The 26288-nt window shown below is 40.5% G+C and overlaps 1 protein-coding gene across 1 annotated transcript in view; it reads left to right on the plus strand.

Annotated features, from left to right (window-relative positions):
- The window catches only part of trub1 (TruB pseudouridine (psi) synthase family member 1), a 49317-nt gene that overhangs the window by 17785 nt on the left and 5244 nt on the right, over positions 1-26288 (plus strand). Inside the window, exons 4-6 of the mRNA XM_073027831.1 lie at positions 14606-14687; positions 19607-19679; positions 26045-26184. Of these exons, the coding sequence (XP_072883932.1) occupies positions 14606-14687; positions 19607-19679; positions 26045-26184 (295 nt within the window). The remainder of the gene's footprint in view (positions 1-14605; positions 14688-19606; positions 19680-26044; positions 26185-26288) is intronic.

Genomic DNA, 26288 nt, shown 5'->3' on the forward strand with positions numbered 1-26288 from the left:
CCTCAGCTTCAGAAAGAAGTTTTCACAGGGATGTGGCATCAAGCTGAATTTGAGAGCCTGAATTCAGTTTTTTGCCACTCACTTGGCTCATGTAGTGATCTGTCAACTTAACTGAGCTGCATATTCACAGACCACCCTAATGTGGTAATTTAACAAATGAACCTTTCTTTGGTCTTTAAATTCTGAGTTTTGATCAAAGTTCAAAGTACATATGCTATCAAAGTATGTATACTATATACAGGTTGTCGCATGACCTGGTGGATAAGGCATTGGTCTAGTGATCTGAAGGTCACTGGTTCAAGCCTCAGCTGAGGCAGCGTGTTGTGTCCTTGAGCAAGGCACTTAACCACACGTTGCTCTGTGACGACACCGGTGCCAAGCTGCTTGGGTCCTAGTGCCCTTCCCTCGGACAACATCGGTGGCGTGGAGAGGGGAAGGCTTGCAGCTTGGGCAACTGCCGGTCTCCCATACAACCCTGCCCAGGCCTGCGCCCTGGAAACCTTCCAAGGCGCAAATCCATGGTCTCATGAGACTAACAGATGCCTATAATACTACATACAACCGTGAGATTTTTCTCTACAGGCAGCTACGAAACAAAAAAAAAACAATAAACCATAAGACTTAGGAGCAGAATTTGGTCCTCTGGCCCATTGAGTCTGCTCCGCCATTCAATCATGAGTGATCCTTTTTCTCTGTTTCCTCCTCCACCCTAGTTTCCGGCCTCTTCCCCGTAACCCTTGATGCCATGCCCAATCAAGAGCCATGGCCTTAAATACACCCAACGACCTGGCCTCCAGAGCTGCATGGAGCAACAAATTCCACAAATTCACCACCCTTTGGCTAATGAACTTCCTCCACATCTCTCTTTTAAGGGGCACCCCTTTATCCTGAGTCTGTACCCTCTTGTCCTAGACTCTCCCACCATTCTTTCCACATCTACTCTGTCTCGTCCTTTCAACATTCGAAAGGTTACAATGTAATCCCCCTTCATCCTTCTGAATTCCAGCGAGTAGAGACCCAGAGCCATCAAATGTTCCTCACATGATAATCCTTTCCTTCCTGGAATCATCCTTGTGAGCTTCCTCAGGATCCTTTCCAATGCCAGCACATCTTTTCTAAGATGAGGGGCCAAAAACTGTTCACAATACTCAAAGTGAGGCCTCAGCAGTGCCTTATAAAGCCTCAGTATCACATCCCTGCTCTTGTATTCTAGATCTCTTGAAATGAATGCAAACATGGCATTTACCTTCCTCACCACTGACTCAGCCTGCAAGTTAACCTTTAGGGTGTTCTGCACTAGGACTCCAAAGTCCCTCTGCATCTCAGATTTTTGGATTTTCTTCCCGTTTAAAAAATGGTCCACACATTTATTTCTACTACCAAAATGCATGGCCATGCATTTTTCAACATTGTATTTCATTTGCCACTTCTTGCCCATTCTCCTAATCTGTCTAGGTAATTCTGCATCCTACCTGTTTCCTCAACACTAACTGCCCCTCCACCAATCTCTGTATCATCTGCGAGCTTGGCAATAAAGCCATCTATTCCATCATCTAAATCATTTATATACAGAATAAAAAGAAGTGGTCCCAACACTGACCCCTGCAGAACACCACGAGTCACTGGCAGCTAGCCAGAAAAGGCTCCTTTTATTCTTGCTGGCTGCCTCCTACCAATCAGCCAATGCTCTAGCCATGTTAGTAATTTTCCTGTAATACCATGGGCTCTTAACTTGGTAAGCAGCCTCATGTGTGGCATCTTAACAAAGGCCTTCTGTAAGTCCAAATATACAACATCCACTGCATCCCCTTTATCTATCCTACTTGTAATCTCTTCAAAGAATTCCAACGGGTTTGTCAGGCAGGATTTTCCCTGAAGGAAACCATGCTGACTTTGTACTATTTTGTCCTGTGTCACCAAGTACTCCATCATCTCATACTTAACAATTGACTATAACATTTTCCCAACCAATAAGGTCAGGCTAACTGGTTTATAATTTCCTTTCTTAAAAAGTGGAGTAATAGAACCTATTAAAGAAAAGAAGGCCATCACGCACCCAATATGCAGGGAAAAAATCGTGTAAACAATAAAAGTAAGCAAATGACATTCGGACCTGAAGTTCAAGAAAGTGAGTAAACAGCCACAAAGCCAGTCATCACTGCAGCCAATTCAGGAGCTTATTTATTGCAGGCTACAACATCAGTTCAGCACAGCAACAAGTAAACTTCGTGGAGCAGTTCCTCACCTCTTGCCCCTGACCTTTTCAATCTGGTCTGACAGTTAAATGGACCAAACCTTGGGTCATTCCTCATTTTTGGACCTGGGCCCCACCGTTTGATGCACTTTCAGGCTCAGGCTTCACCACTTCTGCCTTGCCTCTAATCTGCAATGTTTTAAAAAAAACTTTTTCTTCAAACTGACTCGTCAATGAAACTCCTTACAAGTCTTAAACATTAAATCCATTTATTTTGTGACAAGTTCCCAGATGTCACTAATCTTGAGTCTATATAGGGGTTGAGCATATAATAGTTTAGATTTTTATATCTGCTCTACTTAAACAAATGGCTGTAGTAGTTTTTACTTGTGCTTAGGCTATTGCAGATATCTAAACTAAAACTGCTTTAAACTATAGAAGAATATCTTTTGCATTTTGTCAGACACAGTCATGTCTTTTTGGGATAGGATAGGATATTTATGGTTTTATTTGTCATCCTTATTACGGAGAAGTTGCTTTAGAATCTGTGTCCTGTTGAAATTAAGTGCTGGTCTGTTTGACTACTAAAATCTCTTTGTAAACTTTGTAATATTGTTCTCATCTGTTCAATGAAAATGACATAGGACATTCCTGTTCATTACCATCTTCCTTTAAATCACTTCTGAGTAATAGGAATTGATTCTTCTCAAGTTGTCTAATGAAAGCATTACATATTTCTGGTGACTTGCAAATTTATTCCAGTTTTTTCATGAGCGGCAAAGAATCCAGGAGTTTGTACAATCTTTGCTTTGTTACAAGACAAAAAAAGCTGAATTAAGGAACCTATGAATGACTGGTTGCAGGATATTATCCTTGTGTCTGGGACATCTAGATTTGCTTTTGACACTATGTTGTTGCACACTTATCTGTCAAGATTAAGCTGTTAAGATTTTACCTCTGGAGCCTGGCTCTGCAAATGTATTTTATGTTACAGATTGTATTTCTATCAGTAAATCAAATTAGTAGATAAGTGAAGGTAATGCAAAGTATTGCTTAAAATATTTCAAGATTTTTGATTTCTTTTCATTGTCTAATGATGAATTTAGAACCTCTTTAAGCTTGTCTTGATGTAAGTTTCTTTAATGGAAGTTTCCTCTTTATTCTATTCTTCCATTGTGATTTGTTTTGCTTTAGTATCATACAGTTGAATTGATCAGTTGTAATGATGGTGCAAAATTTCTAACCAAATTATTTTGATCTGTGTGCAATACGTGCATTAAACATTAAAAATACATATTGTTGAAAAGATCGTTGAAAAAAACACTGAATTAAATTTCACTTTTTGTTGCGATCGAGGGATTAATATTCCTTGACATTTTGCAGAAGGATGGGAAAGAATTAATAATGTATTGGAAGTTGCACATGCTGTGGTTTGAGATTATCAACGTCAGAAGCAAACAGCTCTTGCTGTTTTTGACTACATTTGCATCTGATCAGCCTTTGTGTTCTGAAGTCATTTGTTGTGGGAAAATTACAAAGGGTAAACCGTTTCAACTGTTGTCTTTTAAATGTGTAAAGTACATTCATGGTTTTCCTTAGTTTCACTTCAGTGTATTGTGTGCATCACACCATTTAAAGCCTAGAGTCCTGCTCAGGGCAGATGCTTGATTGCCTGGATTCACCTTCAGTTCCCCGTGGTTGTGTATAAGAGATTGGCCACTTTGTATGTTATCTTATGTAAATACATTTTTTTTTGTGTTAATGGCAAGTGATAAACAAGCTACACACTGGGATGCCTGTTCCCCATTCCATCTGTAACAAGCTAGAAACACATTTATCTCTTTTTACACACTCACAGTAAGATTACATTGTATGCAGATTTCTCTACACTTAAAGTTGCTTAGTTAATAACTAGACTTCTTTTCCCCAATGTATATCAATTCAAAGTTTTAAATACCCAAAGAACTTTGAAATATCCCTAGGTTCCGTTGATGGTGTAGAGGAAGGGAGGGGTATGAGTCGGCAACTCACTGTGGATTTAAATACAGTTAATTCTGGTTAATTGAGCAGTTGCTTATTTGGAACAACTCTAACAAATCAAGAAAATAGCTGGGCAACACACACAGGAATTCAGCTAGCCAGACAGCATCTAGTACAGTCTAGTAGAGTACAGTCATCTAGTAGAGTACAGTCAACATTTCAGGCCGAAACCCTTCTGCAGGACTGGAGAAAAAAGCTGAGTAGTAGATTTAAAAGGAGGGGAGAAGGAAGAGAGGAACACAAGGTGAGAGATGAAGTCTGGAGGTGGAGGATGAAGTTGAGAGCTGGGAAGTTGATTTTAATTCCCAATCCCATTTTAATTCCATTTCTCACTCCCATTCCGATATGTCCATCCATGGCCTTCTCTACTGTGGTGCTGAGGCCACACTTAGGTTTGAGAAACAACACCTTGTCTTCTGTTTGGGTAGCCTCCAACCTGATGACATATACATAGATTTCTCAAATTTCCCTCCCCTTCACCATTTCCCATCCCATTTTCCTTCTCTCACTTTATCTCCTTGTCCGCCCATCACCTCCTTCTGATGCCCCTTCCCCTTTTCTTACTTTCATGGCCTTCTGTCTCTTTCACCAATCAACTTCCCAGCTCTTTACTTCATCCTTCCCCCTCCAGGCTTCATCTCTCTCCTCTCCCCCCACCTTTTAAATCTACCCCTCAGCTTTTTTCTCTAGTCCTGCAGAAGGGTTTCGGTCTGCAATGTGAATTGTATCTTTTTGCATAGATGCTGCCTGGCCTGCTGAGTTCCTCCAGCATTTTGTGTTTGTTGCTCGGACTTTCACCATCTGCATATTTTCTCTTGTTTGTGAAGAAAATTGCATGGATTCCTTCCGTTTATTTGGGACAATATACCACTTAATTGGGACAGAAGACTGTTACCGAATATTCTAACTAGAGTCAGTCATGTGCACATCACTTGACTGTTTGACACTACACCATGCTAAGAGCAAACAGTTTTTAATTAGCGACACTTGCGTGTGATTGTGTTTAAGATGCAGTAATTTTTTTCACTGATAGTTGGTGAGTAATAAGCAGAGTTGTTTTGCTTACAGTGGTTTCAAGCATTCAGGCGTGAACATAAAATGATTTTACTACTTCAACAGATTACTAAATAAGTTAGGAACTACAAAGAATTTGAAAGTATCAACAATCAACCTGAATGTTACAATGAAAATGAAGATTTGGAGGATGCAATCATGGAAAGCATTGTATGAAGGCAGTCCATTATCCGCTCGAGGTGTCTGCGCCAATTTTGTTCAATTACAGTCGGTCAAAAGAACACGGCAGCAAACACTGGATGGATTCATCTGTTGATAACGATTAGTGCACAGTTTTATAGTATTGTAGTAGTTTTGGGGGTGTTCTAATTTTTTTGTACCTCATTTAAAGATATAATTTGTTATTCAGTTAAATGCTCATTTGTCTTTTTTATACATTTTAAACTATTTCCATGAAATCAGCAAATTGGGGCAGATGCTTAATTGAGCTAAAATGTACTGGTCCCGATGTGAACCAGTAAACCAGAATCCACTGTAAATCAATAAATGTTGAAGTCTCAGTGACTGTGTGTAACTTCGCAATACCAGACTGTCATAAAAAGCCATCTGGTTCACTCGTATCCTTTGGGGAAGGAAATCAGTCACCCTTAATGAGTCTGGACAATATGTGATTTCTAGACAACAGTATGATTGATTCTCAACTGCTTCCTCAGTTCAGTTATTAGCCAGTGACAGCCATGAATGAATAAACTTAGAAAATGATAATTGGCCATATTGAACTGCTTGTCTATAATAGGATGAGATGTTGATAGACATCCCAGACAAATTCAGAATGGAGCTTAGCAGTTAATTATTCTGATTTTGAAACAAAGATACAATACTTGGTGACATATAGCCATTTATGGTTAAAAACTTTGTACACAATATGGGGAGATGGGGACACTAGGAAGACTTCCTTACTTTATTCAGTTCATTCTGTCTCTTACTGCGGATCAGAATAACAGATTAATAAATTAAGATATGGTTGGTAATACTTTCCAGTGTTAGAATGTAGTGCATTAAGGAAAAGTTTAATAACAACCTCTGCTGCAACATTGTACCTCCATGAATTGTGATTTGCAGTTAATCATTTTTTAATTACTTCTCTCAATCTTTTGATTTCCCATAGTTGTTTACATGAGATTGGCCATCTTGTATGAGGCTCTTCTTTGGCCGGGGTCAAGCATGGATATTGCATCCTAGCTATCTATGTGATGCACAATTCAGGGCAGCACGATATGGAGAGCAGGTTTCCCCTCTCCGCACAGCTGATGAATCCAAAGGAATGGCAGAGGCTGATACAGTTTGGCACCAGTGGCGTCACAGGAGTTTCCAGTCAACATTGAACTCAATTTAGGACTGCCTTAGGGACTCCAGCTCCAGTTTTTCCTTGGGTTTTGTCCTGAAGCTTTCTCACGAGTGGCTATAGCCACAAGGCAGTAGAGACTTGAGATCAGAGTTTTACTTCTCCTAGATGAGCTGCCAACCACGACTGATGAACCCTATCTGCCCAAAGTGACTGGTTTTAAGGGACAGTAACCCACCTTTGCCCTTCTCCTGTCAGTAGAAACGGTTCCGAACTTTGTAGCTAATCCATATGTGAGGGCCAGGACCGGGACTCCACCCCGCGGATACCAAAAAACACGGATGCTCAAATTGGTGGACTTTAGGACCTAACAGAGCTCGGGACCTTAATTTAACCTGTCTCAGTGCGGTGGACTTTAGGACCCAGCGGGGTTCGGGACCCACTGCCCGCAGTGTTTCTGTTCCAGAAAACAATCGCAATTGAAAATAAAGTGGAAATAATAAAGTGATTGGAAAGAGGTGCAACGCCATCAGTCATTGGAAAAGCATTAGGCTACAGTCAGTCAACGATTGGAACAATTTTAAAAGATAAGTGAGAATAATTGAGCATGTGAAGGCCCTGCCCCGATGAAAGCTACAATTATTACTAAGCAACGCAGTGGTTTAATTATTGAAATACATACGTTTCTTAAGTGTCTTATATGCATAGAAAGGTAAAATATATACTATATACTAAGACAAACATTTGACTAACTGACGCTAAATAATACCGGATGTACCTGTTCCGACTTACGTACAAATCCGACGAAGACTGCCTGTACTTTAAATCATCTCTAGATTACTTATAGTACCTAATAGAATGTAAATGCTATGTAAATAGTTGTTATACTGTATTGTTTAGAGAATAATGACAAGGAGAAGATAGTCTGTACATGCTCAACAACAAGTGCTGGAGAGAGAACTTCTGAGTTTTCCCGATCCGCGGTTGGTTGAATCTGCGCATGTGGAACCCGCGGATAAGGAGGGCCGACTGTATCCTGTGGGACCACTTGTGTAACTCTTGCCTGGGTATGTTGTGTGGTAACCACTCGAAGACGACATTCCTGTGACAGGTCATTTTTGGCGATAATCCGTATGTGGATTTGGAACGACACAACGGACAAGATCGAGCTTAGGGGAAACAAGGCTTAGAGTCTTGAGATGGTAAAATAGGAAAGTTCAGTCATCCATGTAAGAAATGATGCGAGAGAGATATTTATAAGTCACGTTGTAATGGAGAGAGAAGGTAAGTACAAAATATTCAACAGGTTCCACATCAGGTAAACAAAGTATTAGTCCCCGTAGATCTTGTCCGTCGTGTCATTCCAAATCCACATACGAATTATCACCAAAAATGACCTGTCACAGGAATATCATCTTCGAATATTCCAAAATCCACTCCTAATTGAATTCAGTTAAGTAGAAATGGAAAGATCTCTATTTCCCATGTTTTTCCTATCACTAACGAAGGAGATGAACGTGTTAAAATAAATTACCAGTTGAGGTGGTTATTGATTTTAACATATATGAGTTGGATCAATTGTGAAAAAGTTGAAATTGTAAATTTGGAAAATGACAGAAGAGTAGATGCTCCACAGAATGCAATGGTATAGATTTTTAATTCCTCGACTAACTGTAAAACTAACATATGTCACCAACACAACAAAATCTGCCGATACTGGAAATCAAAGCAACTCACACAAAATGCTGGCTGGACTCAGAAGGTCAGGAGGCATCTATGGAAAAGAATAAACAGTTGATGTTTTGGGCTGAGACTGTTCATCAGGACTGAGAAGAAAGGGTGGAGATGCCCGACTTAAAAGGTGGGCAGAGGAACAAGAGGCTAGCTGCAAGGTGATAGGTGAAACCAGGTGGGTGGGAAAGGTCAAGGGCTGGAGAAGAAAGAATCTGCTAGGAGAGGAGAGTGGGCCGTAGGGGAAAGGGAAGGTGGGGACTCAGGAGTAAGTAATAGGCAGGTGAGAATAAGTAAAATGTCAGAGTGGGGAAATGGCGGGGTGGGAATTTTGTTCACCGGAAGGAGAAATCAATATTCATATTATCAGGTTGGCGGGTACCCAGACGGAATATAAGTATTGCTGCTCCACCCTGAGCGTGTCCTCATCTTGGCACAAGAGGAGGCTGTGGACCAACATATTGGAATGGGAATAGTAATCAGAATTAAAATGTTTGGCCACTGGAAAGTTCCGCTTGTGCCAGATGGTGTGGAGGTGCTCGATGAAGCAGTACAATGGGTCTCGCCAGTGTAGAGGTCACATCAGGAGCACCAGACACAGTAGACAACCCCAGCAGATTTGCAGGTGAAATGTTGCCTCATCTCGAAAGACTGTTTGGGGTCCTGAATGGAAGTGAGGGAGGTGGTGTATGAGCAGATGTAGCACTTAGGCCACTTGTAGGGATAAGTGCTTGGGAGGGAGATTAGTGGACAAGGGAATCACAGAGGGAGGCCCATTAATTGTAAAAGCTGGACAATTTCCTGCCCCAGATTCCTAAGAATGTGACAGATGACCAGATCCTGGATGGGACACAGTTGATAACTATTAGATGAATTAAATATTGCGAAGTGAAGTTCCATTTCAATTGACTGGAACTCATCTAGAGAACTCCATTCATTTCTAGGTCCTATAATTTGAAAGTGCCATATTTGAATCAGAATTGAAATCTAGATTATTATCACTGATGTATGTCGCAAAATTTGTTATTTTACAATGGCAATACAATGCCAGACATTAAGAAATTACTGAAAAAACTGAATAATGAAGCAGTGTTCATGGATTATTTAAAAATCTGATGGCAGAGGGGAAAAACTGTCCCTAAAGCTATGAGTGTGGGTCTTTGGGCTTCTGTACCTTCTCCAGATGATATTAATGCAAAGAGGGTATGTCCCGGGTGGATTCTTTAATAATGGATGCTGTCTTTGTGTGGTACTGCCTCTTGAGGATCTCCTCAATGTCGGGGAGAGTTTTGCTTGTGATGGAACTGGATAGCCTACAACTCTGTAGCCTCTTGCGACTCTGCATTGGAGGCTCCATACCAGGCCTTGGTGCAACCAGTCAATATGTTTCCCATTGTACACCTGTAGAAATTTGCTAGATTATTTGGTGACATATCAAATCTTCTCAATCTTATAATGAAGTTGAGCTGCTGGTGTGCCATTTTCCTGATTGTATCAATGAAAATGTATCCATTGTATCAATGGTTGCCAGGATAGATCGTTTGAGATGTTGACGTCCAGGAACTTGAAACTGCTTTCCCTTTCTTCCACTGAATCCTCAATCAGGCGTTCTCCTGACTTACCCTTCCTGAAGTCCACAGTCAATTCCTTGGTTTTACTTAGAGTGAGTGCAAGGTTGTTGCTTCAGCGCCAATCAACTGGACAATCTTTCTCACTCCTATATCCTTCCTTGTCACTATCCGAGATTCTGCCAACAATACTAGTGCCATCAGCATATTTATAGTTGGTGTTAGAGCTGTGGTAGTTGAATTGAATGTTTGATGCTGTGGGACAATGGAGACTTATCAAAATGATCCTGGGGTGTGAGAGTAAAACTATGAAGCCAGACTACATGAGCCATGCATTTATTTTCTTGTATATAGAAGTTTTAAGAGTAATATAATTGAGCTGTTTAAAAAGAGAGAAAGATTTCAGATCATTGGGGAGAAATCAAAATTCAAAATATATTTATTACCGAAGTATGTATACATTATACTATCTTGAAATTCGTCTCTTGAAAAAGTCAGCCACAAAACAAAGAAGTCCAATAGAACCTATTTAAATAAAAAGACTGTCAAGCATCCAAATGTGCAGAATAAAACAAATGGTGCAAGCAATAAAAGTAAGCAAATAACATTCAGAACTGAAGGTCACAAAAGTGAGTCCACAGCCACGAAGCCAGTCACCGCTGTAGCTGATTCAGGAGTCCATTTGTTGCACACCGTGGCCTCAGTTCAGTGCAGAGATGGGTAAACCCCGTGGAGCAGTGAGCTGAACTAGCCCATCCCCTGCTTCCTGACCCAACACTGACCATTCCAATTTGGCCTGGTGCTTAAATCGATCAAACCTGGGTTGTTCCTTCCTCTCCGACCCAGGCCCTGGCACTTTAATATTGAATTGAATTGACTTTATTACTTACCGGTACATTCTTCACATACATAAGAAATAAAAATCTTTACCTATCCATCTAAATGTGCAATGTTCAATTTATAGCAATTTGTAATAAATAGTACAGTATGTACAACTGGACAGTCAATCTAACATAGAAATACAATTGTATCAGCATGAATTAATCAGTCTGATGGCCTGGTGGAAGAAGCTGTCCCAGGGCCTGTTGGTCCTGGCTTTTATACTGCGGTATCATTTCCCAGATGGCAGCAGCTGGAACAGTTTGTGGTTGGGGTGACTCAGGTCCCCAGTGATCCTTCGGGCCCTTTTTACACACCTGTCTCTGTAAATGTGCTGATTAGTGGGAAGTTCGCAACTACAGATGCACTGGGCTGTCTGCATCACTCTGCAGAATCCTGCGATTGAGGGAAGTACTGTTCCCATACCAGGCAGTGATGCAGCCAGTCAGGATGCTCTCAATTGTGCCCCGTAGAAAGTCCTTAGGATTTGGGGGCCCATACCAAACCGTCTAAGGTGAAAGAAGCACTGTTGTGCCTTTTTCACCACACAGCCATATGTACAGACCACGTGAGATCCTTGGTGATATGTATGCCGAGGAACTTGAAGCTGTTCACCCTCTCAACCGCAGATCCATTGATCTTAGCCTTACTCCATTCCTTCTGTAGTCCAAAGCCAGCTCCTTTGTTTATATGACATTGCGGGAGAGTTGTTTTCTTGACACCACTGTGTTAGGGTGATGACTTCTTCTCTAGGCTGCCTCATTATTATTTGAGATTAGGCCAATCAATGTAGTGTTGTCAGCAAATTTAATTAGATTGGAGTTGTGGGTGATGACACAATCATGGGTATATGGAGAGTAAAGAAGGGGCTTAGTACACAGCCCTGAGGAGCACCTGTGTTGAGGGTCAGAGGGGCAGAGGTGAGGGAGCCCACTCTTACCACCTGCCGGTGATCTGACAGGAAGTCCAGGATCCAGCTGCACAAGGCAGGATGAAGGTTGAGGTCTCTGAGCTTCTTGTCAGCCTGGAGGGAATTATGGTGTTGAATGCTGAACTGTAGTCGAAGAACAGCATTCTCACATGAGTTCCCGATGTGTAAGGACAGTTAAGGGTCATTCCCTTAATGGAGAACGCCTATGCATGTCTTTGTTTAATGCGTGGAGGCTGATGCACAGGTAGCCACCACACAGTCCTTGACAAATCAAGGTCAGGTCCAGTAGCATAGAATGCAAGATGACTGGGGATCATTCACTGATGCAGACTTCCTTCGCCTTCACTGCCATTGTGATGTGTTATCATCTGCCGCCAACTCCACCATTGAGGAATTGGTTGAATTGGTTTTCGTCTGGAACTTATCCCTTGATCTTACTGCCATGGGAGACCCAATGGCATCTAGACAGCTTCGCTCTTGAGATCTCAGGAACTCACTAGCCTCTCCACCACAACGTGGCGATCCTTGCAGAAGACTTTCTTTATGTAGCTTGATAGTAGCACATAGCAAGAAGGTTCATTTGTAGTTACTGCAGTTTTTCTCTGTCCCAGTATCCTTTCTTGGATCTCTGGTGATGTCCCTGTTATGCCTTCCTCTTTCAATATGTAGCAATGAGGCTGCGGATTTCTGCCTGCAGTTCCTTTCCCCCGAATTTCGATGGAAATATCGTATCATCAGATTGTGAGGACTTGTTTTATTTATGGAATTTTTGACTTTTTTCAGTGTGGTGCCAGTGAGATTAGACCTGATTATTCAAGTCAATGTAAATTCACAGTTGAAGAGTTCTACAAGTGATTCTCCCAGCAGCTGCATTCCATGATGACTGCCTCACTAGCCTTGATAAACCTTTGTCTGCTCTTGTCACGTGGTAGGGTGGGACCCTTGGCGTTTGTACTGACAGCACTGAAGGATGCCGTGATTATCAGCACATTGCTGGATCTCCTGTGTTCTTTACACCTTGCCTCTGATGTTTGAATTGTGAAGTTTTCATATTGTTCCGCAGCCTTCAGGTGTCTATAAAACTTTTTTTCCTTCTCGTTGAGGGATAGGATAGTTTCCAACTGAAGAACAGACACAGGTGCATTTTTACTACTGTAGCGCCCTGGTAAAGGTTTCACTGCTAATGGTGTAGGGTATTTCATGTAATGGTCTTTCTGTAGAAGGGTTATTGTTAGAGATAAGGGGTGCTTAGGAATGTGGGCCATCTAATCAGGAGAGGAGGCTGGGGGACAGGTTATTTTTTTGTGCCTGACACCGGCGGCAGTCTTTGTCTTTGTTTGGCGGGAGATGAAGAGTGAAGATTCTGGAGAGTACTGCTCATAGGATTTGATCCAGTGGGGACCGTGATTTGATGGAGCCAAGGTGTAGAAGTCTACTGGGGATCGGTGATTATGACTTTTGGAAGATTTGAGCTCCAACCTGTGCGCATTTGACTGTTTAATTATAATAGGCCCTTTTTATTTTTTTTCTTTTCTGTACTGACTAGTTAATATTCATAAATATACTTTTAACTGTATGCAGTGTGTGATTTGTTATTTCCTGCAAAAAGCTGTAACAGGGTGGCAAATCACACAGCGTTCACCCAAACGGGCTTGGGTGGGCAAGACATCCCAATCTCACGGATTTGGTGGGACCAGAGTGTGTATACCCTAGATGTGTGAGGCCGGAGAAAGGTGGGTTTCTCGATGCTGACTTGGGAGACTGCCGGTGAGGGCTAACAAGCCGTTTCTTGAGACGCCCGGGAAGAATTGGGGGGGGGGGTGGGGGGAGGCACCTTGACTGCACACTGGTGATCTCCATTTAACTACTTATGCGACTTCTAAAACCAGTGATGATTTGGTGTGTCATATTAAAGGGATGAATACTTCAACAATCAATTTTTTTGTGTTTTATATTTGTAATTAATTTAGATCACTTTGTAGCGATCTATTTCACTTTGACACAAAAGAGTCTTTTTCTGTTGATCAATGTCAAAAGCCAAATTTAATCTACTATGATTCAATGTTGTAAAATAATAAAACATGAAAACTTCCAAGGGGGAGTGAATACTTTTTATAGGTACAGTATATTAATAAATGAAATGTCTTGCCACTCTCTGTGTAGTCACTGGCAAGGTTTATTAGCAGGCTGTATTCCATTGGGACAGCAGTCTGACCCAGACTACACTAATTTTGCAGATGGCTATCTGCCAGTTGAATGCCTGTCAGACTCAGCATCTTTCAAAGAGACAGAAGCTCAACTGATATCAGGGGAAATTTACATAAATTCACCTTGAATCACATTTCAGGTCTTACTGACTTCAAACTACTGGAAACAAGAAAATTATTCATGAACATCAATTTATTCAGTGGTCAGGTCCTGGATAAGGCAATTGAAAACTTAGGGGAAGAATAATAAATCAGATTGCACATTGTTAAATGTATTTATTCCTTGTTTCATGTGGTTACTATTTACTGCAGGAAGGAAATTGTCCTTTCATTCTTCAAATTAGTGGTACCATGTTAATTCATCTTCACAATGTAATGCACTGAATTAAATTGGAGAATTTATGAATTTAATTTTGTTAATCTGTTATCTTTCTACTTTTGTTAACTGCCTTTGCTAAAATCAAATAGTGGTTTAAGCTGAAAAAGGCAGAACTGAAGTAAGCTGGACAAAGGATCTCATTGCATTCATGTTCTTGGTCAACATTTCTCAGTGCGTCTCCATGCAAGTTTTAGAATTACATGTGAGCAATGAGCAAGCATGTAAAAACACACACTACAACGGAAAATAGATGGTGAAGATGGTTGTGTCAAAACAGTTTCAAGCTTCTGCAATTTAACTGTTCAATTTATTTTCAGAAATACACAACTGTTGGAGAATTTGGAAAGGCAACAGACACATTTGATGCCATAGGAATGGTGACAGAAGAACAATCATATGGTAAGAAAGTTTCAGTAAGTCAGTTTAATTATCAATTAAGACAGATAGAGTAATGCTCTACAGAAACATCATGTCCACACCAATTGTCAGTTGCCCATCTATACTATTGATGAGCAGCCCAGAGTGTTTTCTGTATCTTGTTTATTCAAATGCTCATTCAGATATTTTTTCAACATTACTGGAGTCCCTGGCTCCACTGCCTTTTGGGGCATTGGATTCCAGATTGTAACCACCCTCCAGGTGAAAAGAAGATTATTTAAATAATTTATGACTCACCTTAAATCAATACTCTTATCATTTTGGATGCCTCTATTATGAGAGAAAAGTTTCTCATGAACCACCTTATCAATACCCTCATAATTTTGTATACTTACCAATATTACCTATACTTGTATTTTAAAACTTTGATAGGTTTGGTTAGTTCTGTATTTCGGAAGTGCACTGCACGGATGTTTAGAAATCTACTCTCTGGTAAGCAGTTTATGCTTTTAAGGCAGAAAATTATGGGTTCAAGATATCCTTCATTTGATCTGAGCAAATAACCTGGCATCACTGAATGACTTTGATATGAAGAGTTCCCTATAGACAAGATAGTGAATTGCCTGCTAAGGTAATCATTAAAAATTTCTCGCACTCTTATAGGTGAGTTACAGATGTTCCTCAACTCTGCAGTTCAAGTGGATCTATTGATGATTTACTTCATTCCTTTCTATAGATCTTTGCTCAGGTTGGACACTGTATTTGTTTATAGATGAAGTAGTTGCTATGAAAAGGGTAGAACACTTTGTCTCTTGTTCAGCCACAGATAATCACTAACCTCTATTTTGTTTGATAAGTGCTGCTTCTGAATTTTAGGGAGAAAAGTACAAAATGATAATTTTACATAGACTTTCTGTCTGCCTCATATAACAGCTGTTCAGTATTTCCATACTTAATCTTGGCGATGGATTAGAAAGCACTTAGCAAATGAAATTGTCAAATTAGTAATTGGGGAAATGGTGTCCAATGTAGACTAAAGTTGTACAACTCTATTTGATCATGTGTGAACCCTACATTGTCATTGCATTAAGATGTTTTTTTTTTCAGAACTTAGTGAGCTGAAAATTCTCCCAGTAAATATTGGGTAAAATTGAAGCAATTGTTTCTGACTCCTGACAGAAACCTCATTCCCTCGGCACTAATACCATTCTTCTCTATGCCAGCGAAACTGACATTCATGAAAGCTTGACATCTGAGTCAACTTTATTTTTGAACCTCATATCCATGTCACCTGTAAGGCTGCATCACAAAGTTGTCTTATCTTGGCCTTGGCTCAGCTTGTCTGTCACTGAAATTCAGATATATCCTTGTTAGCCTTCTTTGACAACTCAGATACTCATCTGGCTCCTTCTCTCTATTCAGCTTTGTAAACTTGATCTCACTGAAATGTCTGTTCTTGATTTCCGGACTTGAGCCTGGTTCTTTCATCACTGAACCCTGTCATTACTGATCTTATGGCTTCTGGTTATTTATTTATTTATTTTATTTAGACACAGTACGGAATAGGCCCTTCCGGCTCTTCAAACTGCACCGTCCGGCATCCCCGACAGCCCCGATTTAACTCTAACCTAATCATGGGACTTTGGTCCCGCAAATCAGTGAGCTTGGGATGTTTCACCCACCCACACCCTGGTTTGTGTGAATACTGTGTGATTTACTGCCCCCAGCAATCGCCGTCGGCAAGAAATAACAGATCATACACTACATAAATATTTAAGAAACCAGATATTAAAGGAAAGAAAGAAAAAAAATACAAGAAATCGCCTGTGCATGGTGGAGCCCAGATCTTCCAGATGTTGTTGTCTTCAATGTACATACTGCAGCTACTGAATGTCCCTCGAAATCCATCTCGAACAAATGGGCTCTCCCATGGGAGTATTGATCCTTCCTCCATGAAGTCTAATTCATCTGCACAAAGCTCCTTGTGAACAGGGACGACATCCTCAGCTGTCTTCCCTCCTGTCTTCTCCCAGTCCACCGTGCTGATTGGTTGTCACCACATTCCCAAGTTGAACAACAAAGCCTCTTAGTTCAGCTCAGACCCAAACAGGCCGAAAGCAGAACAGACTACTCTTAGAGAACTGCTAAAATGAAATGCTTACAGCATAGCAGTAAAAATCTTAACCAGGGCGTTACACAAGTTTGAGTTTAAAGTGATGTTGAGGTTCCACCAATCTCCCAACCAATTGCTGGAGTTAGGGTTCTTTTGATGCTTGGGTTAGTTGTGTACTAGGCAGAACCTGTGGATACTGGAGCATTTTCCCCTGAAAGGTTCAGTGAATTCATAAAATGAAGAAAATGATATACCTATGTGAAGAGAATATTTTGCAAGAGTTATTTTGTGAATGTCTTTCAGAATTCAGATCTATTGTTTTCTTAAATCTCTCTTAATTTGACTTACCTTGCATAATATCTTTCATTCGCTTTTCTCCAACACTGACAGCAGTAGCCTTAACCTTGTGTGTAGGTACTCTTTAGTCCTTTATTAGTTTTGAGTGGGTCCAAACAAAGATGTAATTGTTTGCCCTTTACAGCGTTTTTACAATCACAAAACACTGCTGGATGTTAAGAACATCAAGGTACTGTTGGCCCTCCTTACCCACGGAGGATTGGTTCCGGGATCCCCATGGATACCAAAATTCGCGGATGCTCAAGTCCCTTATTTAACATGTATCAGTGCGGTGGTCTTTAGGACCCAGCGGAACCCTGGACTTTATTTAACATGTCTCCGTACGGTGGACATTAGGACCTGGTAGTGCAGCTCTGAATCCGCAGTGTTTCTGTTCACAAAAATAATCACGATCGCGATTGAAAATAAGGTGGAAGTAATAAAGTGATTGGAAGGAGGTGAAACGCCATCGGTCATTGGAAAAGCGTTAGGCTACAGTTGGTCAACGATCGGAACAATTTTAATGGATAATGTGAAAGGCCCTGCCCTGATGAAAGCTACAATTATTACTAAGCAACGCAGTGGTTTAATTAGTGAAATACATATGTTTCTTAAGTGTTTTATATGCATAGAAAGGTAAAATATGTACTATATACTAAGAAAAACGTTTGACTAACTGATGCTAAATAATACCGGATGTACCTGTTCCAACTTCAAATCCGACTTAAAGACGGACTCAGGAATGGAACTCATTCATAACCCAGGGACTGCCTGTACTTTTAAGTCATTTCTAGATTACTTATAATACCTAATACAACATAAATGCTATGTAAATAGTTGCTATACTGTATTGTTTAGGGAATAATGACAGGAAAAAATAGTTTGAGTGCTGGAGAGAGAACTTCCGGGTTTTCCCAATCCACGGTTGGTTGAATCCGTGCATATGGAATCCGTGGATAAGGAGGGCTGACTGTACTGCAGTTCTACCCCGCTAGTGAGTTGCTCGATTACGGTTGCAATAAAACTGAAGATTCAAAGGAAACATTGTAGGAAGGCATTCCATTATCTACACTAGGTGTCTGGGCTAACTTTGTTCATTTACAGTCAATCAAAAGTACAAGCAGCACAAACTGGATGAATTCCTCTGTCGATAACTATTAGGAATTAATGCACAGTTTTATAGCACTGTAGTAGTTTTGATAATGTGATAATTTGTTCTGTATTTCATTTGCATTCGTAATTTGTTACTCAGTTAAATGGTAGTTTGTCTATTTTATAGCTTTTTAAACTATTTCCTCGACACTTTTACTACTTGGGGCAGCTGCATAGTTGGGCCAAAACCTACTGGCCCTGATGTGTCCCAATTAACTGGAATCCACTATTTTTTTGTGACTATGCTTTTCTGCTATCGTAGTTAGATATATGTGCTGTGTGACTTTTGGTACTGTGTCTTGCACCTTGGCCCAGAGGAGCTATTTTGTTTTGCTACATTCATCTCTATGGTTGAATGACAATTAAACTTGAGGAGATGGAGTTTGAGAGATTATTCTGATGTGGAAAGTCTCAGTTGATCTTTGCTAGGCAACTGGGGAATTGTGTTCAATCCAGTTGACATTGAAATCTGCCGACATTGCAGTGACTGATATTAAGATTAAGATCCTTCCTATTTTTGAAAGCATTGCATATTGGGCAAAAAATTTCAAGGGCATTTACCCAGTCTCCAATTGTAAATGTGGTAGGAACTCCTCAAACTGATGTAAATAAAATACACAGGGAAAGCTGTGGAGATGTTATCCTTCTGCTATTAACATCCAGGTCGTGGTGGAGTTGCTTCAAATACTTGTTAAACTTAATTTATTATGAGGTACAGTGGATTCCAATTAATTGGGCCATCGGTTAATTGGGGTAGCCACTTATTTGGGACAACTCTTAAAGAATAAAAATGAAACCTAGAAAATAGACAGGATTCCATTTGTTGATTTGGGATACTATATGGCTTAGTCAGAACACGAGACTTTTGGAGAACATTCCAATTAGTGTCAGTGATGTGAACTTGTGCACTACTAGATACCACACCATGTTTAGAGTGCACAGTTTTTAAATAGCATCAGTTGTGTGTGTTTGTAATCAAAAAGTAGCAATTTTTGTCACTGATGGTTCTGGAGAACTAAGCAAAATATAATTTGGGACTGTTTTGCTCACTGCAGTTTCAAGCATTCAAACATTCCCAGAAACAGCTGGGAGTGAAAATGAAACAATTTTACGATTTCATTAAGTTAGGAAATATGAAGAATTTCCATAAAACTTCAGCTAATTGGGGCAGCCGCTTAATTGGGCCAAAATGCAGTGGTCATGATGTGTCATAATTAAATGGAATCCACTATATTTTAAAATATTGATGCTACCTTGAATATTTTCAATACAAATGTATTGCAGTTTTTTGGCAAGAGGGCAAGAGCTTAAGTGTTTATTTAATTTTTCTGTTAATTAGATCACATAACGAAAGATGATCTGGAAAGGACTCTGAAGAAATTTACAGGAAGCATTATGCAGACTCCACCATTGTAAGTTATTTTTTTCTGTACACTTCAACCACGTGAGACTGATAGAAGATGATTGCTGTGAATATTTTGCATTCATCCGTTTGTTGGTCAATTAGGCACAGTACTGTACAGTTGGGAGGTGAGGTGGAGATACATCTCTACCAAAGGAAGTGTAAGGTGCTCCTTCCTTCCACTAGCTTGCAGGTGTAGTACCTGCTTAGTCCCCCCAGTATGAGCAAATGGTGCATATCACATGTCCTGGTTATGTGACCACTGATGCCAGGCAATCTCTGAAGAGTATTGATAATAGCTGGGGCACCCGTCTTGGAAAGAAGAAGGCAATGGCAAACCACTTCTGTGGAAAAATTTGCCACGAACAATCATGGTCATGGAAAGACCATTGATCACCCACATCATATGACATAGCACATACTGAATGAAGTGTGCAAAAGTTTTCAGCTCATGTATATAGCTGTGGTGCCTAGGGTTTTTTGCACAGTACTGTAGTAATTTTATGTATTGCACTGTCAGGTTGATGCAAAAATTTCATGACATATATGGGTCCATATTGTGGACTGAGAATGGGAAGGGGTTGGGAGAAGGGGAAGGGAGAGGGGAGGTAGTGGGAAGAGGGACATTCTATAATGATCAAACCAACCAATAATGATCAAACAAGCCAATTGTTTGGAATCAAATGACCTTGCCTGGTCTCAGGGCTGGGAGTGTCTACACTTGTGCCACCCCTTGCCCCTGGCATTCCTTCTCTTCCATCTGTTCCTCAGTCTCTCACGCTGCTCCACACTCGCCATTTCCTCACCCCCTTTCCTTAGCAGACTATTCTGCACTTTTTCCGTGCCATCTATTACCGCAACAGCAGGGAAGCAATGCACAGTGTGGGGCTCACAATGAAGGCTGCAGAAAAGTCCATTTGTCCCTGTAACAAAGGAACCTTCCGTAATTACTGCATTTATACACTAATCCTTTTCCCACTTATACAATCCCCTGTCTATTGGTCTCATTTTGGGATACACTCTTTCAGAAGCAATTTCTCCCTAAACTTTTCCACATTAAGTACCAACACGAGAGTGGCACACTCTCTGAGACTCTTGTACTTCCTTCAACTGTTCACTCTTCAGGACAGCAACCTATTTACTATCTTGTATTCTCGCTACCTGTAGAGTCCAACTTATGGATTCTGTGATCTGGAACCCTTCTATGATCAGTAACACATGCAAAATGCTGGGGGAGCTCACCAGGTCTGACAGCATTAAGGAAATTAATAAATATTTGACTTTTTGGGCTGAGACCCTTCATCAGGGCTGGAAAGGAAGGGGAAAGAAGCCAGAATAAGGAGGTGGGGAGGGGAAGGAGGACCAGCTGGAAGGTGACGAGTGAAGCAGGTAGGTGGGGGAGGGGTGAAGTAAGAAACTAGGATGTGATAGCTGGAAAAGGCAAAGGGCGGTGAAGAAGGAATGTGATAGAAGAAGAGAGAGGATCCTCTTCAGCACTCTGCAATGACAATAGCCGGTCCTCAAACTCCGAAACCATGACTGAGGACACATTCCAGCTCTTGTTCTCTTTTTCAGACTATTCATTTATAAAACAGCAGAATAGCCTTTCTTCCCTCATCACCTGTAATTCCCCACTTACCAAACTTCATGATGGTTAGTCTGTAGAAACAGTACTCCTTACAACAGGACTACAATGCAATTTACAGAACTTAGACAAACAATTGTAAGCCAAAGGTATAGTTTTTAGCTTTATGACTTTAAGGAGATGCAAAGAATATGTAACAAAGGCCACATGACATTTCTTTGGATAAAACACCGTCTAATACACTACGGAACTTGAAAATTAGAATGAATTAGTGTTGGAAAAATAGCCTGGCAGTAACAATCACAACTCATCTATTTTTAAAGTTACGATGTAAAAGCATGAGAGAAGCTCAAAAAATGACTAACAATGTCAAAAAATGCAGTCACTATGCCAGGTTCCTTTCTTACAGGAACAGATAGACTGACTTTTGTGAGCCCCATGTTGTGCGTTGCCTCCCTGCTGTCGTGGTATAGATGGCATGGAAAGAGTGCAGAATAGTCTGCTTAGGAAAGGGGGTGAGTTTGCAGCTGTGGTACACTTCAATATCATCAGAATGGATCATATGGTCAGAACTTGAAAAGCTAACACGAACGTTTAAAAAGTACACTTTCAGTTGATGAAAGGATGATGGCCAGCCTGCAGGGAATTAACAAAGATGTGAAAAAAACTATGAAGAGGTGATATTGGTGGGCGGTGTGGGAACGTGGGATGGAGAAGCAGGGAAGGTGCTTTAATTACTGAACATTGATTGGGGTCATTTTAGGGTAAAGGGAAAGGTAGGAGAGGATTTCTGGAATGTCCATTATGTTCTCTATCCAACTAGGAAGGAGGTATTTCTGGTGCCTGGGAATGAAGTGGGACAGTTGGACCACTTGTCAACTGGAGGACACTGGGGGGAAGAGTGGTTATTGTATCATAGGGTTTAACTTAATAATAAAGAAGAGCTAGGAGCTATCTAAAATAGAGCTGCTTGACTGGAAGAGGATGAACTTAAATGGCATGAGGGGGATTTGGGAAACATAAAATAGAACCAAAAGTTAACAGGAGAAACACAACAGATTTCTGGGAGCTCTTTAAAGAAGAGGTTCCTTCAGGTTGTTACAGCCAGGGGTGTAATGGGGAAAAGCTCCCACTACCTATTAAATGCTCACAATGTCATATATCTCAAATAGCCTTTGACAACCAAAGACACCTCCTGGCCTTCATGTGTGGCTTAGCTCCTAAGCCTGATGAAACCATTTCTACTGACAGGAAAAGGGCCAAAGGTAACACCTTAAAACCAGTCACTTCAGTCAGATGGGGCTCATCAGCTGTGGTTGGGAGCTTATATAAGAAAAGCTAAGCTCTGATCTCAAACCTCTATTGCCTTGTGGCTATACCCATTCATGGGTAAAGCTTTGGGATTAAACCCAAAGGAAAAATCCAGAGCTGGAGTCCCTAAGGCAGTCCTATGTTGGGTTATGTGCTGACTGGCAACTCCAGCGATGCTGCTGGTGCCAAACTGTTTTGGTATCTGCTGTTCCTTTGGATTCATCTGCTGCGTGGAAAGAGGGAGCATGCTGCATGAGCAACAGCTTGCTCTCAATACCATACTGTCCTGGCTTGCGTATCATGTAGACAGCTGTGACACAACATCCATGGTTGACCCTGACCACTGGAGGGGTCTCTTTAAAGAAGTGCAGACTGTGTATATTCCCAAAAGAGGAAATGCTTAGGTAACCAAAGCCAGAGCTTCTTGGATAGCAAGAGAGGCATAATGTGGTAAAATGGTGACACGTACAAGTCAGGTAAATTAATTCTTCAGACAAAGACTGAGCTAAATGCAATAAATTGGGAGAGCCTGAAGAGAACAGTAAGGCTAAGTGAGAATAAAATAGCAAATAACTTTACAGAAGTTTAATGTTCTTCTGGCCTGTAAAATAATAAACTGATAGTAATAAGCAATGTTGGACCAATTACAGTCAGGTTTGGTTTTTATATATTTGAATACTTTTCCCATTTACTGATTAAAGTTTTTGAACTAACAGAGAAGTTGAAATTGGATATTGCTTATCAAGATTGTTGAGAAAGAATTTGGCAAAGTATCACAAAAATCTCGTTTAAAAAATTTAAGTTTCATGGAATAGACACGAGAAACTGCAGATGTTGGATATCTCAAGCAACACATACAAAATTGCTGGAAGAACTCAGCAGGCAGGCAGCATCGATGGAGGGAAATAGACAGTCAGTGTTTTGGCCCGAGATCCTCAATACTCCTTCTCACCCTCTAAAAGATGTCTCTGTTACCTTCCCCTTCTCCCACCTTTTTGTATCTGCCTGTCCTTCTCTTGTTTGCTTCCATCTATCTTCCATCTGCCACTCCCCCAATTGTACCACTCCCCCCTCACCCATTCCTCTTCTTTGTTCAACTTGCCTGCCAACTTTCACATCAGTTTCAGCAATCACTTTGGGTGTTGGGTAATGGGTGTCACCAGCACAGGCTGTCTCCCCTTTCCATTCTCAGGACTGCTGCAGGATTTCAACATGAAACACTGACAGTTCCTTTCCCTCAACCCACGAAGTTCCTCCAGCAGATTGTTTGCTGCTGCAGATTTCAGCATCTGCAATCGGTTGTACTGGCAACTGCCTTACTGCACCCTTCTGTGCTGTAATGGTTCTGCAAGTTTTTAATATGCTCCAAATTATTTGTTTCAAAGCATTCTTTTCCCTTAATAAAATAGAAAAGATTAGTAGTAGTCAGCATATTGTGCAGAATCCATGGGGCGTAAAGCACTGCTGGGTATAGCTGTCAATGAATATGAAAAGATTTTCATATACATTGACAGCTGCATTGCAACTGTGGGCTAGTAATGCATCTTGTATTAAATTTGACCCAAATAATTAAATTTTCTTTAAAGAACTGCTTACAGTCTTTGTAGGATAATTAAATTAAAAGGATAAAATTAAACATTTCAAGATTGTTTCCAGTACACAGGCACATAGGAGCACAAAATAATTGCTTCTGATCCAATGTAGCACAAAAATAAACCAAAAGACAAAGAACACAATGATAATAATAATTATAATAAAACTCAATAAATATAAATATGTAAGATAGCTTATATACAGACACTGATAGTATGTCTATAAAGTGACGTTAGGTACAAGGATGTCAGTACATAAGGTGACTGACAGGAACTGATAAAGTAGTGGTGGTTGGGAGTGTGGAGGGGCAGATTAGTGGGTGGAGGTGTTGATTAGCCATACTGCTTGGGAAAAGTAACTGTTTTGAGTCTGTGGTCTTGGCGTGGATTCTACATAGCCTGCTCCCTGATGATCCCCTTGTAAAAATATTAAGCTTCTTTGGTACAACAGGGAGCAAATACCATAGATTCCGGACTACAGAGCGCACCTGATTAAAAGCCGCTGGCTCTAATTTTAGAAATAAAATCAATTTTTTAATTGTACAGGCCGCACCGGATTTTAGGCCGCACCGGATTTTCGGCCGCAGGTGTCCCACGTTGTAATATGAGATATTTACACAGAAAGATATTACACGTGAGGATTTTTTAACTTTTAATTAAATCCATATGGTAACAAAAACAAATACATATTGCAAATGCTTTTTTTCGAACCGTGCCCGTAACGCGGCTACTTTTAAATATACGTTGCGTATACTTCTTTACTGAACAACATTCCAATATCTCCTAACGACTGGTAAAAAATATATATACTGCAGCCTACCAGGAAAAGTTATTGATCGCCTTTAACTTAAAAGCAGCGTTCGCTCAGATCCAAAGCCGCTCGCGTAATGCGCTCCCTCCCTCCGTCCCGTTTTATCACAAACCGGCATTTTTCCCACAAGACGCGGCGAAACCGGGTGTGACGTCATAGCATCCCGCGATGTAGTACAGAAAACAAATATAGTTAAAACTCTTCTAACTTTAACTAGAAAATGAATTACTAAGCGAAAATATTATAAACTAAGTAACTGCCATAAAGGCAGCACAATGCTTCGAGTGTTTTCCATGTTGATGAGGGTGAGTACAAATGACTGATTTACAATAATTTAATTGTGAAAGTGCGCTTGATTTATCGTACAATTTCATTGGACCTCTGTGAACTACTCATCAATTTTATTGGTCTACTGTTATGAGGCAAAATGTTTACGAGGCGGCATGAAAAAAATCATGTATTAGCCGCTCCGTTTTAAAGGCCGCAAAGTTCAAAGCTGTTCAAAATGTGGGAAAAAAGTAGCGGCTTAAAATCCGGAATCTACGGTACTTGCTGAACACTGGAAAGCAAAATATGCCTGGATGCTGTTAAGTTAGAGTGTTTGGTGGTGATGGACTAGACTTGGTAGCAGAAGCAAAGAAACTAATCTAATCTGAATCTGAGAATGTAACCTGTGCTGAGAATATTTTGTATCAATAAAATGATTCTTTAACACTTGTTTGTTAATGAATCTTTCCAGAACCTTGTGGGAATTACAGAAATCCCTTTACCTTTGGCAATGTTGTGTTTTAAAGATTTAGAGATACAGCAGGGTCAGAGACTTTTCCAGGCGAACGAGCCTGCGCTACCTAATCATTACATCTGTGTGACCAATTAACCTACTAATCTTTAGAATGTGAGAGGAAACCCGATCATTCAGAGGAAAAAACCCACATAGTCCCGGGGAGAACATACAAACTCCTTTCAGAAGGCGGCAGAACTGAACCCATGTCGCTGGCACATTATGCTATCCACTATTCTACTGTGCCACCCATGTCTAATATATATATATATATATATACTATTCTTATTTTCAGATATTCTGCTTTGAAACAGAATGGGCAAAGGCTTTCTTGTTTGGTGAAGAAAGGAGAAGCTGTAGAATCTAAACCTGCTAGATGTGTAATGGTGTATGATCTTTCTGTACAGGATTACAGTCCTCCTCACTTTACTCTTGGTAAGAAAATAAATGCTTTCAATATTTCATAATAAATTCACTTGTTCTGTTATTGTAATGGTCAGGCAGTATACCTAGCAAAGTTAAATCCTTTCCTTTCCTCC

Source organism: Hemitrygon akajei, chromosome 23, assembly GCF_048418815.1.
Source record: "Hemitrygon akajei chromosome 23, sHemAka1.3, whole genome shotgun sequence".
Classification (NCBI taxonomy): Eukaryota; Metazoa; Chordata; class Chondrichthyes; order Myliobatiformes; family Dasyatidae; genus Hemitrygon; species Hemitrygon akajei.